This window comes from Panthera onca, chromosome B1 (genome assembly GCF_046562875.1).
Source record: "Panthera onca isolate mPanOnc1 chromosome B1, mPanOnc1 haplotype 2, whole genome shotgun sequence".
Classification (NCBI taxonomy): domain Eukaryota; kingdom Metazoa; phylum Chordata; class Mammalia; order Carnivora; family Felidae; genus Panthera; species Panthera onca.
In genome coordinates this window covers 196,544,312-196,559,965 of record NC_138342.1, presented here as the reverse complement: position 1 = coordinate 196,559,965, position 15,654 = coordinate 196,544,312, and the positions used below count along the sequence as shown (strand labels likewise).

Here is a 15,654-nt window from a genome sequence, read left to right as displayed (position 1 = left end):
TCCCAGTCTCAGTGAAGTCGGGTTTTGATAGCTACATATGACCCAGATATACTTTAACCGTGCTCTCACTCCCTGCTGCGAAAACATCTGGTCTCACCCAAAACACTGTCTGTTCTACATTCTACATGTGTAGCAACTTACCTTCCCAATTTCCTGAGAGTGTTTCGTCTTCAAATATTCCTGCTGTCCTCATAAACTCCAGATATATCCTGGAAAATTTTCTGATTGCACATTGCAGCAACAGCATAAACCAGTTTAACAAAATTATAAATTTATATATATTGCCACAAGAAAAAGCACCCAAAGTTGGGAAGGAATTCTGGTTCCTCATGTTAAATGCACCCTAGATGCACATACGACCTACATACTATGTGTACTTCTGTAGTCATGGAAGAAGTGTATGTGCTAAGTTTTCCAAGCCACAACCAGCTACTATTACATTAAAATGGAAGCAACTGTGATATAAAAGCATCATTTATGCACCAAAATAGTGGGAAGATGTGTTGAGGTGCAAAGATGGCAGAGCCTGGAGCCTAATTTTCCAAAAAGAAATTAAGTTCAAATTTAAATGTACTGTAAGAAATTCTGCTCTCACTAAATTGTTGACCTTCTTTGTAGAATGCTATATATAGACTGAAGTACAAGGCGGTATAAACAATGACTCTTGGCGGTGGTAGACATAGTTATTCTGTAATGAGCTGAAGTTGTTTAAAGCGTGTTGAAAAATAGTTAATGGCAAAATATACTAGAGTAAAAAGATGGAATATAGGAAAAGGAAAGATTATGTAATTTATCAGGAAGACTATTATGTGTCTGTAATTTTGGTTTATGAAAGAATGGTCCCATGTCTGTCAGCACCCAAGGGCATGTTATCAAGAGGGATACGTTGCTTTAGAGTGAAGCATTACTCTCTAATCAGGAGTCTTTGTAACCTTCAAGGGAGCCCATGATCCTGGAATTACAACATGTTCTTTCTGCCCTTGGGACAGACCAACTCGTGTCAGGGGGTCCAGCAAAGGACCCAGAGAAAAAAAAACAAAACAAAACAGAATTTAGTTAACTAAAATGGTAATCGTTTAGGCTTAGGGTTAGAAAGGCAGAAACTGTTCTGGAAAAGACTGAACTTAAATACGGGTAGAAACAATGCACCAGGGTGCTCACGAAATCACACAGCTTCAGAGATTCGCGTACCATTAGGTCTAAACGACACTCTTCCTCACGGGTGTGGAAGTCCTTGTTTGATGACAGGTTGGTGACATTTCGTTAAAAAGGGAAAGGTTTTAAACTTCACTATTTAACTGGAACTCCTAAAGTTCAGACTAACGGCACCTGAGTGCTTGGCATTGCACAGACGTAGCTGTTACAACTCGTTTATAACCCATTGGCTAAGCAAGTGTAGACGCTTACGTGCAACACACGGTGCATATGGTGTGCCATACAGCTCATCTGAACGTCACAGATTCAATTTTAGCACATGGATATCTTAGTGTTTAAGTTACCATTTTAACTTGGGGGCAGAAGGTCCAATTTATAATTATCTAAAACACTCCTGGGAGGAGAAAACCCACAGTCAGTCGTAAGAGGGGATTTAAGGCAAATCAGGCATATTTGTTCTCCTTCCTACCACACCGCAAACACCTTACAGAGGTGCAATAAAGTCAAAATCAATGTCAAGAACACCTTTATTTAAAAACAACAACGACGACGACAGCAAACCTTGGTACCTGCGACGGCAAAATTTCAGGTATTTTCTGCTGGAGGAAGCTTGAGGCAGTCACACTAACATGGGCCCCGGTTTAAGAATCCAGAAGAAACTGCAGGCTGCACTGACAGATAAGCGTGACACAGAAAGGGAACGCCAGTTTTAAATCTTTTCATCTTCCATTCACGAAGGCGGGTGTCACCGTATGCCAGGTTACAGTAATATCATTATGCTACGCTCCTGTGGCCATGACACAAAGGTGCGTTTTTCTAAAGTAAAACAGAATGGGTCTCAACAGAGCAGCCCCCCACCCCGGCTACCAATATTTAGGAGGAAAAAAATCATTTGTGCTACAATTTATGACATCATTATTTGCTTAATCTGTGTATCTAAAGCAGCTTCAAATTACTCAATTTTAAGTGTAATGGTCATGACTCACGAGTAATTTTGACCTTGGTAAAATTCTAATTTGGCATGGATGGACACCAATTCTTTTTTTTTAAGCCCTAGGATTCAAAGAGAACAAACAATGATTCACTATCATCCCAAAACGTAAATCTGGCTCTGAGACAAAAGGATTAGTTTGTGTTTTAGGGAAGTCTTAAGTGTCATGACCCATAAGCAAACATGAACCTCCATAAGTGTTCCATTTTTCAAAACATAAACTTGGAAGAGGCCTTTAAGAAGGATAAAGTAACGAAATATACACAGCAGATGCAAACATAAAGAAAGAATCAAAAATATTCCATGGAGGCAATGCTAACCGTAGTAAAGTAAACCACAGTGGTTTAAAACAGCATCACATCTGGTATTTGATATTAACCGGCTACTTCCAAGGAACTCTGAGTGAAAGGAAAAAACAACCCCTTTCACAGATTATAGGAATTCAGTCCTAAGATTCATGGCAGATGTGTGGTCACTCTGGTTACAAGAGAATCAGGACTATTTTCTTTCAGATTTCAGTCTGATTTAATTTGTCAAGTTTACCCACCCACCATTTGTTTTGGGGGGGGTGGGGAGGTGAGCATTGGAAGAAAAGGCTCCATGTAAGTGTAAACAAAGAAAAGAAAATGCGCTATTTTCTTGAGGAAAGGTTATAGGGCTCTTACCAACACATCTTTTTTAGTAAGGTAATGATTTTTGCCATTTCAGAAAAAAAGACATTAAACCTTTGACCGCTAGCTGGCTGAGGAGGTGATAAGGAGTCAGTTTCCCTGCTCCCAGCCAGTTCCCAGGAGTGTGGCTCCCCATGCATATATATGTAAGACTTTTCCTAAACAACTACAATATCAAAGTCTGCTCTTTCTTCTCAGAAAGTTTTCATCTGTTTCAAGTACTTCAGCAAGTTGGAAGCGAAAGTATTACTAATCACACAACATATCCTCCACATATAAAGGAATATTAAATATGCAATGCTATTTTAATCTTGTTTCTTACCAAAAATATAAGCCACAGCCCTTTTAACAGGGAAAAAAAATTGTATAAAAGTTACTGTGAAGAAAATTACATTAAAATTTAAATTTGCAAAATTTAAATTTGAAAATAGGGAATGTAATGGCACTTACATATGAAGCTGCATTTTATATCATGACACATAGTTCTGATCCTGAAATAAAAATATGAAACTCACTTTATTTTTTATTATTATTATTTTTAATGTTTTTATTTATTTTTGAGAGAGAGACAGACAGAGCATGAACAGGGGAGGGTCAGAGAGAGAGAGGGAGACACAGAATCCGAAACAGGCTCCGGGCTCCAAGCCGTCAGCACAGAGCCCGATGCGGGGCTCGAACCCACGGACCGCGAGATCATGACCTGGGCTGAAGTCGGACGCTCAACTGACTGAGCCACCCAGGCGCCCCTGCAACTCACTTTAAAAGAGGGGGATACCCGTACCTGCATAAAGACTTGAATGGCTAATCTACATAGATATGCACGGATTTCTATAGCTAATATGTCATCTAATTCTTTATTCGGTTACAAGGAGGCTGAGTGCCTAATTAGCGTCTATTCTTTTGGTCCGGACTGGGTCAGGACAACATTCTCAGTTTAGAAATACGGGATCTGGTCAGAAGTTCCTAAAATACTTCCGCTAACGTCTGTACTGGAATCCTAAGGAAGTGTACTTTCAAGATGTTAATGAAGAACAAATACAGCATTAGCTCTTGAGGAGCTAGGAGCTGTGTACCCCACTTATTTTGAATTTCCTCTTCCTTACTTGCTCATGCACCTCCAACACTCCTCACCCCCATCCGCACCAAGAGGCTGCACCAAGAACTTCAGTGTCTACTGACTGGCAGGCCAGCAAACAGAACCATCGAACAAAATCAGCTACCGCGAGCAAGCCAGGGTCCTCAGGTAAACCACGCTTACTCCCGAAGTGAAGTGTCTACTCCCCGGTTCATCTCCATGACAGCACAGACCGGACAGACTTTGCCGGTCTGGAAGGTTGCCCCAGAGAGGCAGGGCTAGTACATTTTCCTAAACAAATTTACACAAGCTTCCCTCTTGCAGGTAACATGCTGGCATGACATTTTCTTTATGTTTTATTCGTGGACACTCCGCTTTTAATATTTTAGGTATTCTGGAAAGGTTTCCCTATAAATTTAGAACGTGTATTTTTATTTCTCTCATGCCAGGTAATAATATAAAGACTTGAGAGGTTTACACACTAAAGTGGCAACATTAGTCTGTTTCTTTAACAGAGATTTGAACTTTAAAGTACTTAAGCCTTGAAAGTATTCAGGATGAGGTCATGTGAAATGATACGGCATTGTAAAAGTCTTGTGTGTATCAAAATCCTTTTCACCAAATGACTTAAGTGCAGGGCACTTCAGACGATGACCATCGTCCCCTATTCCTGGACTCAGTGGTCTCAAAATCAAATATCAATATTATCTCCTCTTCCCATATTTTAGAAATCAGGAAAATTGTAAGCTTATAATAAAAATGTAATAAACTAGGTGGAAGGTGCTGGAGAATCACTGGGAAGAATATCACAGTTACTTCCTATGCCTAGGACCACAGCCTTTATGTCTATGATGTGTTTCTGACGATGAAACCCATCTATTTAACAAGAAGTTATAGAATTTGATAGCTTATGGCTGTCCCCTCTAGTCTTACTGTTGGCAGGAATACTTGTAAGCAGGTTAAAAACATTTGTTTAATGTTTATTTATTTTTGAAAGAGAGAGAGAGAGACAGACAGTATGAGTGGGGGAGAGGCAGAGAGAGAGAGGGAGAATCCAAAGCAGGCTCCAGGCTCTGAGTTGTCAGCACAGAGCCCGATGCCAGACTTGAACCCATGAACCACGAGATCACGACCTGAGCCAGTCAGACACTTAACCGACTGAGCCACCCAGGCACCCAAAGCAGATTTTAAAAAGTGGGAATTGCTGGGGCGCCTGGCTGGCTTAGTTGGTAGAGCATGTGACTCTTGATCTCAGATTGGGAGTTCAAGCCCCACAGTGGGCACAGAGCCATCTTAAAAACAGGGTGGGGGGGTAGGAATTGCTGGGACACTTAAGAGTTATCAGTCTCTCTCTCTTGCTCTCCCTTTCTTGCTCTTTGTCAGCTGAACTACAAATCAGTATATAAACTGTGGAGAATATAATATCATATACTCTGATTTTTTTTATATTCTCTTTCAATGGATTGTCCGAAAATATTTAGCTAGGCAAGAAAAAATACAGAAGCCATGGCTGGCAGTTTGAAGAATGATTAAAGGGAGGGGAGTGGTGACAGAAAGGGACAAGGGTGGGGGGTAGTGTGTGTGTGTGTGTGTATCTAAGCCTGACCATTGTTTACACTACTTGCTCTGTTTGGAATGTGAGCCATAATAGAGAAAATGTCTGTTATTAATATACTTTATAAATGTTTCCAGATAGCGCAGGGGTGGGTGCTTACATAAATCTGCAGTGGTCATCACTATCGTCATCAGAAATAACCAGGAACATATAGTGGAGTTCAAATTCCATATATGGGTGGCCCACAGAATGAGAACAGCAATCGTTGACAGACACTGCAAGGACGTCTGCAGTTGGTAATGGCTTCGGGGAACCTCGCAGCCACCTTCTAGTCTTCTTCTTTTAGATACTTCTGCACAATGATGCCAAATTAAGTTCCTCAAGACACCAATTTCAGCCTATCACTCAAGAATCTTCAGTGGCTCCTGTTGTGTCAACCGAGATCCAAACTTAGGTCCTGCTCCTTGGTTTTTTATACCTTCTACAAGATTCCCCTCTGTTTCCCTCAAAGCTCTGGACAGTCTACTCCCTTCTCCCCAAACACCCTGCTGACTAGACTGACTTGTACTTTGCACTCACACTTCAATATGTGAAATCCCCTCCTTTGTTTCTGTAACCACCATCGACTTGCTTTGCACAGCTGACCTCTTACCAGTCCAGCCTTCCCATGCTTGTCCATGCAGCCTCCAGGGCTCACTCGACAACTTCTGGTAAATCAGGAGACTTCCTTACAATAGCTCTTCCACTGTCTGCATTTCCAGTGTAACCCACTTCTGGTATTTTTAATGAGTAAGCTTCTTGTTCCTTACACAAGATCACATGCTTGTTATAGACAAGAATCACTCACTCTAAGTTGTGTGATCACTCACCACATTGTAATTTCCTGCCTAGAACTGAAGCTGCTACTAGTGAGAATTAATTAAAATGCCCCTGAATTGAAGTCAATCTAAATAGGAGAATCTGGAGGAAGAAATCCATAAACCTGATACTAACGGGCAAGCGGAGTTAGCAGCATCACCGTGGCCTCCTTCCTGAGTACCTCAGTATCCCCTCCAGGTGATCACTGGGGTGATCAGGGGACTAGGGGAAGCCTTTGGAAAAGAACCATTCGACAATCCAATCCCTTCCCCTTGTCCCGGAGCCTGCGCAAACTTCAGATCCCAGAATTCTTCAGCAAACCCGGGGTATATGTATACACATCTCATAAGTGAACACCTTACTATTTCTTTAACGAAATTTAGAAATATTCAAACTCAGAGGATAAATACTATACATAGCCTTATGTTACATCAGGGTCATAGCACCAAACAATTTATGAAAATGCTTTTGGATTCCAGAACTTCATGAAAGCCTCCTAACACTTTGAAAGACACTAGCTCACAATCAGTACCAGAAAACAGTAAGAATCTACTGGCAAAAGGCATTTCCAGGCATCCATTTGACTGACTCTTACGATGAATGCCAAGAAAGACAATGTCTTCTTCTAACAGTTAAACTACAAATTCTGAAAAAGAGTAAATCAACTAAAGATAGGAACCACCTGAATATACACGAGTAAATTTCAGAAGAAACAATTATCCAGACAAATCTATAATTTTTACTGAAAATTTTAAACACTTTTTTAAAGTTTACTTATTTACTTTGAAAGAGAGAGAGAGACAGCTTGAGCAAGGGAGGGGCAGAGAGAGAAGGAGAGAGAGAGATTCCCAAGCAGACTCCGCACTGTCAGCACAGAGCCCGATGTGGGGCTCAAACTCATGAAAGTGTGAGATCATGACCTGAGCCGAAACCAAGAGTCAGACGCTTAACCAAATGAGCCACCCAGGCGCCCCTTTAATGTAAATTGTAGAATTACGTTATAAGTTAACTGAACTATCATCCCTTGTTTGAAGTTCTCTGCTACATCTGTTATTTCTAATGTGAAAACTCAATGATACTTAAGTCAAAATGTGTACAAGTCTGCACTTACAAATGTGCGTTCTGCAACAAAACGTAGGACCAGGTAGTATTTGACTGCACCTCTACCAGAAATAATGTAACTGGTACAGGATAAGGCAATGGGTGCCCAGAAGTCAGAGGGCCTGTAATGCTTCCACCAACCACAGTTTGTTCTCTCCAAATCCAATGATTCCTGGAAAGGTCGCTTGGCATAGGTAAGACCATAATCCTTCACTGAAGTCAGAGCAGTGCAACTTTGAAAAACTGTGTGATTATTGTCAGGAATTCTGGTGAAGATTCTTGTTACGCAGTCATTCTTACGAGCCTATTATGGATTAGGCCATCTGTGATGGCTCTTTGGTCAGAGGGGCACCATATGGTAAGGCCTGGAAGAAAGTACAGGTTTATTTCAGATTTGTCTAACTGCAGGGAATCAGGACTTAAATAAAAGTAACTGGGTAGGCAGAGTACCTCTTCTCTCTGCCTTCCTGCACCCAGCTGCAACAAGAAAGGAATATATATATGATCATGGGTCTTTCATAAATCCAGAAGGCCCAAACCCCTTATCACACTTTTCTAAAACATATGCCGTGTAAGTATTTTTTAAACGAGAAATGCGGGTCCCTGGGTGGCTCAGTTGGGTAAGCATCTGACTTTGGCTCAGGTCATGATCTCATGGTTCGTGGGTTGGAGCCCCGCATTGGGTTCTGTGCTGACAGCTCAGAGCCTGGAGCCTGCTTCAGAGTCGGTGTCTCCCCCTCTCTTTGTTCCTTCCCCACTCATGTTCTATCTCTCTCTGCCTCTCAAAACTAAATAAACGTAAAAAAAATTAAAAAGTAAGTAAATCGAGAAATGAAACAAAAAAGCTCTATCCTTGCTCCTGGCTAAGTCAGAATAACATCCATCTCATAAAGATGTAGTGAAAAACAGGGGCGCCTGGGTGGCTCAGTCGGTTAAGCGGCCGACTTCGGCTCAGGTCATGATCTCGCGGTCCGTGAGTTCGAGCCCCGCGTCGGGCTCTGTGCTGACAGCTCAGAGCCTGGAGCCTGTTTCAGATTCTGTGTCTCCCTCTCTCTGACCCTCCCCCGTTCATGCTCTGTCTCTCTCTGTCTCAAAAATAAATAAACGTTAAAAAAAAAATTTAAAAGATGTGTGAAAAACAAACTTGTAAAGCTCTCAGCACAGTGCATGGCACAGATAGATAGATACCGAGGATGTCGTAGAGGAAAGCGAATTATGATGTAAACATCTATGCAATATTCAGACATATGTATGGTACCCAGGGGGCAATTAGAACCTGTGAATACCACTATAGCTGCCAAAGACAAAAGCGATGCCAGGGGCACAGGAAACCATCTTTCCTCTCCCACCACCCCTGTGTCCCAAAACACCCTAGAAAGAGCTATGAGACAGAGCTCCTGGTTGGTCCCATGTTGATAGGAGGCCAAGACCTCCATATCAAGAGCTCCAGAACTGGAAGGCCAGAAAGACACCTCCCCAGTCCGCCACCCTCCACCTTCTCAGATCAACTCAGAAGGACAAGAATAGAGACCCACTGGTCTGGAAGCCATGCCACCGATATCGGTAACTGCTTCCTATGAAGCAATTTTGATGATAACTGATTCTCGAACAAATGACTGCCAATCAGGTGTTCACAATTCAGAAGAAAGACTACACAGAAGTGGAAACCAAAATGAAGGATGAATTGAGTTTCTTATGCCCCAAACCATAGATCCCCAGCATCACTCAGAGTTTGGTCAGAAATCTCTCATAAGCCAGGAAGCTTGCAAGAACCCAATCCAATCCTTCCATTATGTATTCCTTTGCCCTCCTCAGAAAGGGACTCCAGGGAGTGAAACTCCAGGCACCCGCCATAAACTGATGCAGAGTGAAGTGAAGACAAGAGAATTCATGGGTTTCCACTTTCACAAATGTATTTCCTTACTACCGAACCTCCTTTCTAAAGATTGCTGCCAGAAAGTATGGACATTTGCAGTACATCAGGAAATGTCACGGGTACTGAGGCATGAAGCCCAGAGAAGGCTGCAAGTCCATGACTACATATTATAGTTGCATTTATGGCCTAATTCAGTGGAATAAAATTTGCCTCTTTATTTTGAATGCAGGGCAGTAGACTATGCATACTGTTAATTTTCCTTTTGGGATTGTAATAGTACTTGTCAAATGCTCAAATACTTTACGGATATTACACCATTTAAGTCCTGTTGATCCCAGGCAATTATTTTCCTTAAATAGGATGTAAATGTGTAAAGCTTATTTTGCTTCTCCAAAGAGTCTGAAGTCTAGTAAAATCTTAAGTGATTTACAGAATAATGCCGTCATCCTCCATCAACGGTCCATGAAAACCAGCCTCTGCTCTTCTCTGCGACGCCCTAATCCTGCATGTAGGACCAACATTGTCCTATGATGAAAACACTGACGCCAAGGTCCATTTCTTCCACTTCCTAAGCTTTCTTGTAAATCAGTCACCAAAGCTATGGGTTCTTCCTCCGTGACAGCTTTGGCTGCTAGTCTCACTGCCTCCACTCTGCCCTATTCATCACTTCCCCTTCTAGAGTATTGCTGGTCACTAGACCACGTCCCCAGAAGTCTTTGTGATCTCTAATAACATCCCACAAATGGTTCCAATACTTTTCTTGCTCCCTGTGTCTTTCGGGAGCTCAGTGCACGAATCACCCTCCATGACCCACCTTCAACTGGCGTGGGCCCTATGCAGTACAGCCCCAGTCACCTCTAAAAACGTATTCGTAGTTACGATTCTTCGCTGTTATGCAAATAATCCCCTTGCCTTCTCACCTTCTCAAGCCATCCACAACACGAAGGGATTCCTGTGCTTGATGTAGTCATCTGTTAGAAATTCTCACCCGAGTTGTTAGCCCAAGTCCAGCCTTATGTCAAAGCACTCGGACCAACCAGGCCACGTGCCTGAGTGTCTTGTGCCAACTTCGGGACACAGACAATGCTTTGGTACCATTCCCCTGGTATCTCACAGTATTTTTGTGCTTAAGATTTTCTTTTTTCTACATGAGTTGTAAGCTCCTTGAAGAGAGGAAAATGTCTTATGTCTTTTAAGATGCTCAGTCCCTAACACATTACCTTGCAAACTCAACAGTTATATAATGAAGATGGTAAAACCAACGAATCTAAAACTGTCATTGTGTATGAGAGTAATCTAGAATGTTCACTAAAAATGTATATTCCTAGACCCCAACCGAGAGATTTGGCTGGTCTCAGGTAAGAGGAAAAAATTAAAGACTTCTAGGGAATTCTCATGCGAGTAACATACAGATAGTATTTTGAAAAACATCATCACTGATTAATTTGAAACCGTAAATGCAAATAAAACAAGTACAAAAGTACGCAGAATTATAAATAATAGAGACAGAAAACCTGGCATGTTACAAACCAGTTGCCAATATTAGGAAGTTTTTTTTGTGATAGACACCATAAACCATATATGCTTCTACTATTTGAATTTAAAATAGCAATTCTCATTAAAGCAATTCATGTTAATATTAAGCTAATCTTGTTTTTTTCATTTAAACTAGAAAGTAGGGATACTTAAAGTTATGTAAAACAGAAGTTATATTTTGACACTCAAGAATAACTGATCTTCTAGATTATTCACTTAATTGATACAAGGTTATAAATCTTTAAGCTTTCTTTTGTTGATTTTGACCTTTAACAAAAGCATGTGCAACATAAGACGTGCTCTCCTTGAATTCATTACTCTAAAAATATATAAGGATCTAGGTACTTATACTCCCAGTCCAACACTTTTTGGAATAAAAGTATACTTCACATAACTCTTCCTTTATTATTATAAAGTTTTTCCTTTGAACATCAAAATCCTGAACTTCATCCAACCAGAGTGAACTCTGTGCAATGTCATGTTGGCAAATAATTTCATTTAGCAATCTAGTTGCTCTTTCTAGGCTTTGCAGTTTTTTATTTTTAGTTGGACGATAATTCTATATATTTCCTCTTTTTCCCATCACGCCTAGTTAATTTTAATTATATAATAGGCAAAACTGTGTTTGCCTCACTTTTCTGATGTTGGCTTGCTTGCACTACTGTCCTTCAGGGAAACATTTTGGGATCTTTTAGTAAGTCCTGTACCACGGATAATTAGAAAGAGGAACCTAATAAATGCAAATATAAGTCAAGTAACAAGGAGATCTCATTTGTCTTTGTGATTTTACCTCCCGATTTTTGTGTGCTTTTGTGGGTGGGGTGAAGGACTGGATGGCTAAGCTTTGTTTATAGTTTGTGAGCTATTTTGTATTTTTTAAACATTACAAAAGTACTTCCTAAATGTGAATTAACCAAAACCCTGCATTTGTTGGAGATTTTGTATACTCAGTGTTCCTTATTTACCTTCTGAAATCTCTTCTTGGGATATAGGTATTTCACAGGAAATTAACAATCAGTTCCCTCTCCACGGTTTCCATCCCTGTGAGTCACTTGTTTAGGCCACTAGGGAGAGACATGGAGTCTTTGGACCAGGTCTTCTGGGAGTTTCATGGCAGGGACACAGCAGTTCACTGAAGGCATTCATGACACACGCCCTGTCAAGCCTCTACTCGACCAATGAGGAACACTTTAGTGCATGCATAATATACTGCCCTGTGGTCCGTGGAACTCAAGAGACCTAAAATGATGTTTCACCAAGTGAAAAAGAGTCCGTATCACATACAGAATGTCAACTCACGTGCACCATACAGGATATAAAAGATGGTTAAGTATGAAAAGCAAATAAAAATGCATAAAGATTTTCTTCACAGTAAAGAAAAAGTTGATTACATCACCAGCGAAGATGATTTGAAGACTAACAACAAGTTTAACCTCCAACGGGACGCCCACGTATAACACACACGCATGCGCACACAGGGGCATGTTCATTCACGACCGACCCACCGGTGAGTGACTCTCATATAGGCTTCTGGCTTATCGGGCAAGACTTCTCATTTTACCTCCTTCTTCACACTTTCTTACTGTAAACTCAAGAAAGTAATCACAGGCAATAACCTGCTCTGGAACAGGTTACGTGGTCTCTTTCACCAGCCACCTCTCCAGGTGTTGCCTTACTAAATGATACTTTTAATGGCTTGACTTTGCAGAAACAGAAAGTGAGTCGATATCATGAAACTCCAGGCATTCCAATTACAGGAAGTGTTAGTGGGTCTAATGCTACATTTTTGTGGCATTTAAGCACAGGAAGACATTCTCACGATAATAGTTCTACCACTGTTAAGTGGGAATTTCACAAGTCCTAGAATACACTCTGTTCGGCAATTTAACAGTTTTTTTATTCGCAAGGTTGTTTTCCTTGACTTCTATATTGAATGACAGATTCCGGTTTTTTTTTTCAATTCCCCCCCACCCCGAAATTTAAAATTTAAAGGTAGTTTTTTTTGTTTTTTTTTTTTTAATTAGTCTTCTCAATCTTAAAACGTATTGCAAAATAACTGTGAAGGCAATTCAATTTTTGCACATTCAACATATGTCATTCAATCAAGTCAACTCACAGTTGATAGTCACACACTATGGGCACCTCTCCACTTGCCATCGGTTGAAATAAACCTCCGCATTCTGTACCCAGCCAGGGGTACTGCGCATGTTTGAACGGGGACGTCCCAGAGTATGTGTAATATAAAAAGTTCTTCAGGACTTCCCAACTCTATTACGAATACTATCCATCCTTAATGTCAGATCTGAACGTTTTTTAGGCGCACATTTTGGAAAAGCAAGTTGAGAAGCGGGCACACCTACGGTCACTCCTTTTTGAAAATCAGAATGTCTCCAAAGTGTCTTGGCAACATTTTCCGGCAAAGGGTTAAACCGCTATTTCATAAACCCAACAAAACAACAATCCACCTTACTGTTCAGGACTTTCAGGACCAGATTTCAGCAACGCAGAGGTTGAAGTTGAAAAGTCATGCCTGATCGTGATCTATGGGAGATCCTGTTGCAGCTCAAGTTTGGCCAACTTCTCCAAGTGACTCTGAAGTCTTGAGCCCTCAAGCCCCGGTGACTAAATCCCTTCCACATTATCCTAAAATCGCCTGGTGCTCCGCCTAAGGGGAACACTCCGGGAAAATGAACCTCGGTTGACCGGTCGTCCTGGCCCCAGGAGCCGAGGGGACTCCCACTAATCTGCTCCGGAGGGAAAAGAGCAGTGCGGACCCGGACGAGCCGCGCTCCCGGGGAGGGTTCCAGCCCAATGGGCGCACCCGCGGGGGACGACTGCTCCCCAGCAGGTTCCGCGATCTCTACCACCGCCCGCCCCCCCCCCCCCCCACCTCACTCAGCGGCTGCGTCTACCAGGCTTTCTGGCTTTCCTACTTAGTAACAACTTTATGCAAAAACAAAAACAAAACTTTTCTCCCAGGAAGCGTGCAGTCTGCTCGTTATAACTCTGGAGGCAACGTTCCGAAGGTGAAACAGCAACACACGGTCGGCGCGGCTTCTGGGTCCGCAGCGCCCCGCGGTCGCCCCCCACCGCCGGCCCGGCCCCGCACCTACCTGGGCCTCGTCCGCGTCGGGCTCCGCGTCGGAGAAGCCGAGTCCCGACTCGAAGGCGGCGGCGGCGGCGGGCGCGTCGCGCGGACCCCGCAGCAGCGCAGCGGCGAGCAGGGAACACGCCAGGGACCAGAAGCCCAGCAAGTGCATGGTGGAAGGACCCGGAGCGCGGCGGCCCGGCCGCGGTGGGGGCGGGGTGGGCGCGTGGCGCCCCCGCGACGCTGCGCTCCCTGCGCGCGGAGCCGCCGGCGACCCCCCGAGGGCGGCCGGAGGCGGCGGCAGCGGTCCGCGGCTGGGCGCTCCCGACGCCTCGCGTCGCGGTGCTGGCCGGGGCCGGGGAGGGGCGCGGGGTCAGGTAGAAGCCTCACAGGAAACCGGACGTCCGAGCTCCCCGCATTCGGAGCCGGCGAGGTGAGGCGAGGGCGAGGGCGAGGGGGGGGTGGGGTGGGGGACGGCGCCTCGGTCCGCCTTTCTGTTTTCGCTTTCTGGCTAGAGGGGGGCAAAGCCGACCCCCTCGGCGCCGCTCGGCCCCTGCGGCCCCCCCACCCCCCCGAGCCCGCGGCCCCCTCCTCCCTCCCCTCCCCTTCCCCCGGTGCAGCGAGCGGCGGCCGGGAGGAGGGCGGCGGGGCGCCGCGCGGCCAGGCCGGGGGAGCTCGGCGGCGCGGGCGGCTCCGGAGCGCGGGGCGAGCGGCGGCGGCTGCGGCGGGCGCAGGGGCAGGGCATGGCTGACGCGCCCTCTGCCTGCGCTTATGTGAGAGAAAGCGGCCGAGGGAGGGAGCGTGCCGAGCCCGGCCGCCCTCCCCTCTCACTTTCCCTCGGAAGCGCTCCGCGCGCTCCCCGCGGCCCCGCGCCTCCGCCCCGGCGCCCCGCGCGTCCCCTCCCCCCCGCCCCCCTCCCGGGAGCGCGGCCCGTGGGGCGAGTCCAGCCGGGGCCGGCGGGCCGCGCGGGGCGGAGGGGGAGCGCGACCGAGTCGGCGTGGTGGGGAAGGCAGGCCGACCCTTTGTCCTCGGCAGGCGGCTCCCGGGCTCCTGCCCCTAGCCCACCGGCACGCCTCGCCCTCCGCGCCCCCCCGCCCTCCTGCTCCAGGTTTGCAAAGTGCCCCCGGGGGGCTCCGGAAGGTCCGAGAGAGAGAGAGTCGTCACAATGGCGGAGACCCCGCCGGGACCTCGGAGCCCGCCGCCGCCTCCTCGCTCCCCTCCTCTGGGCAACTTTCATGTGCAGCAAGAGCTCAGAGTGCAGGACAGGCTACGGGGGTGAATGCTAATGATCCCCTTGGAATCCCAAACTTGGGGCGGGTGGGGATGGAGGGCCACAGTCTTCGCAGAGAGCAAAGTCACGAGGCGTCAGTTTCTGCAGGGAAGTTGGGTTTAAATGGGAAAGGGAGCGATAAAGAGCCGCGTGTGTTGATCCTACTGTAGGAAGTGACCTGTGCGGAGAAGTCACTGCGTGTCCCCATTGGGAAAATCACGTTGTGGGGCTGATTGCCCTGGTGTCTTCCTCCTCGGGGCAGAGTGGACGGGTTGCTGATGACCAAGCTACTGGGTTTCAACAGTGTTCAGAACAGAAGCCCGAGCTACTTTTCAGTACACTGATCCTAAAATCTTAGATGGAGGACGCGCTGGTATCTGATTCAATTCTCTGCAAGTTCGGAAACCGCCCTCACCCATTGCATACTTGAAGGCTCAAATAGCTCCAGGGACAGGGAGTCCTCTGTGCCTTTGCAAAA

General features: G+C 45.1%; 1 protein-coding gene across 1 annotated transcript in view; it reads right to left on the bottom strand.

Moving 5' to 3' along the window:
• Nucleotides 1–14,354, bottom strand: part of VEGFC (vascular endothelial growth factor C) — a 109,641-nt gene extending 95,287 nt beyond the window's left edge. Inside the window, exon 1 of the mRNA XM_060652852.3 lies at nucleotides 13,932–14,354. Within this exon, the coding sequence (XP_060508835.1) occupies nucleotides 13,932–14,078 (147 nt within the window). The 5' untranslated portion in view covers nucleotides 14,079–14,354. The remainder of the gene's footprint in view (nucleotides 1–13,931) is intronic.
• Between the last annotated feature and the right edge of the window lie 1,300 nt (nucleotides 14,355–15,654).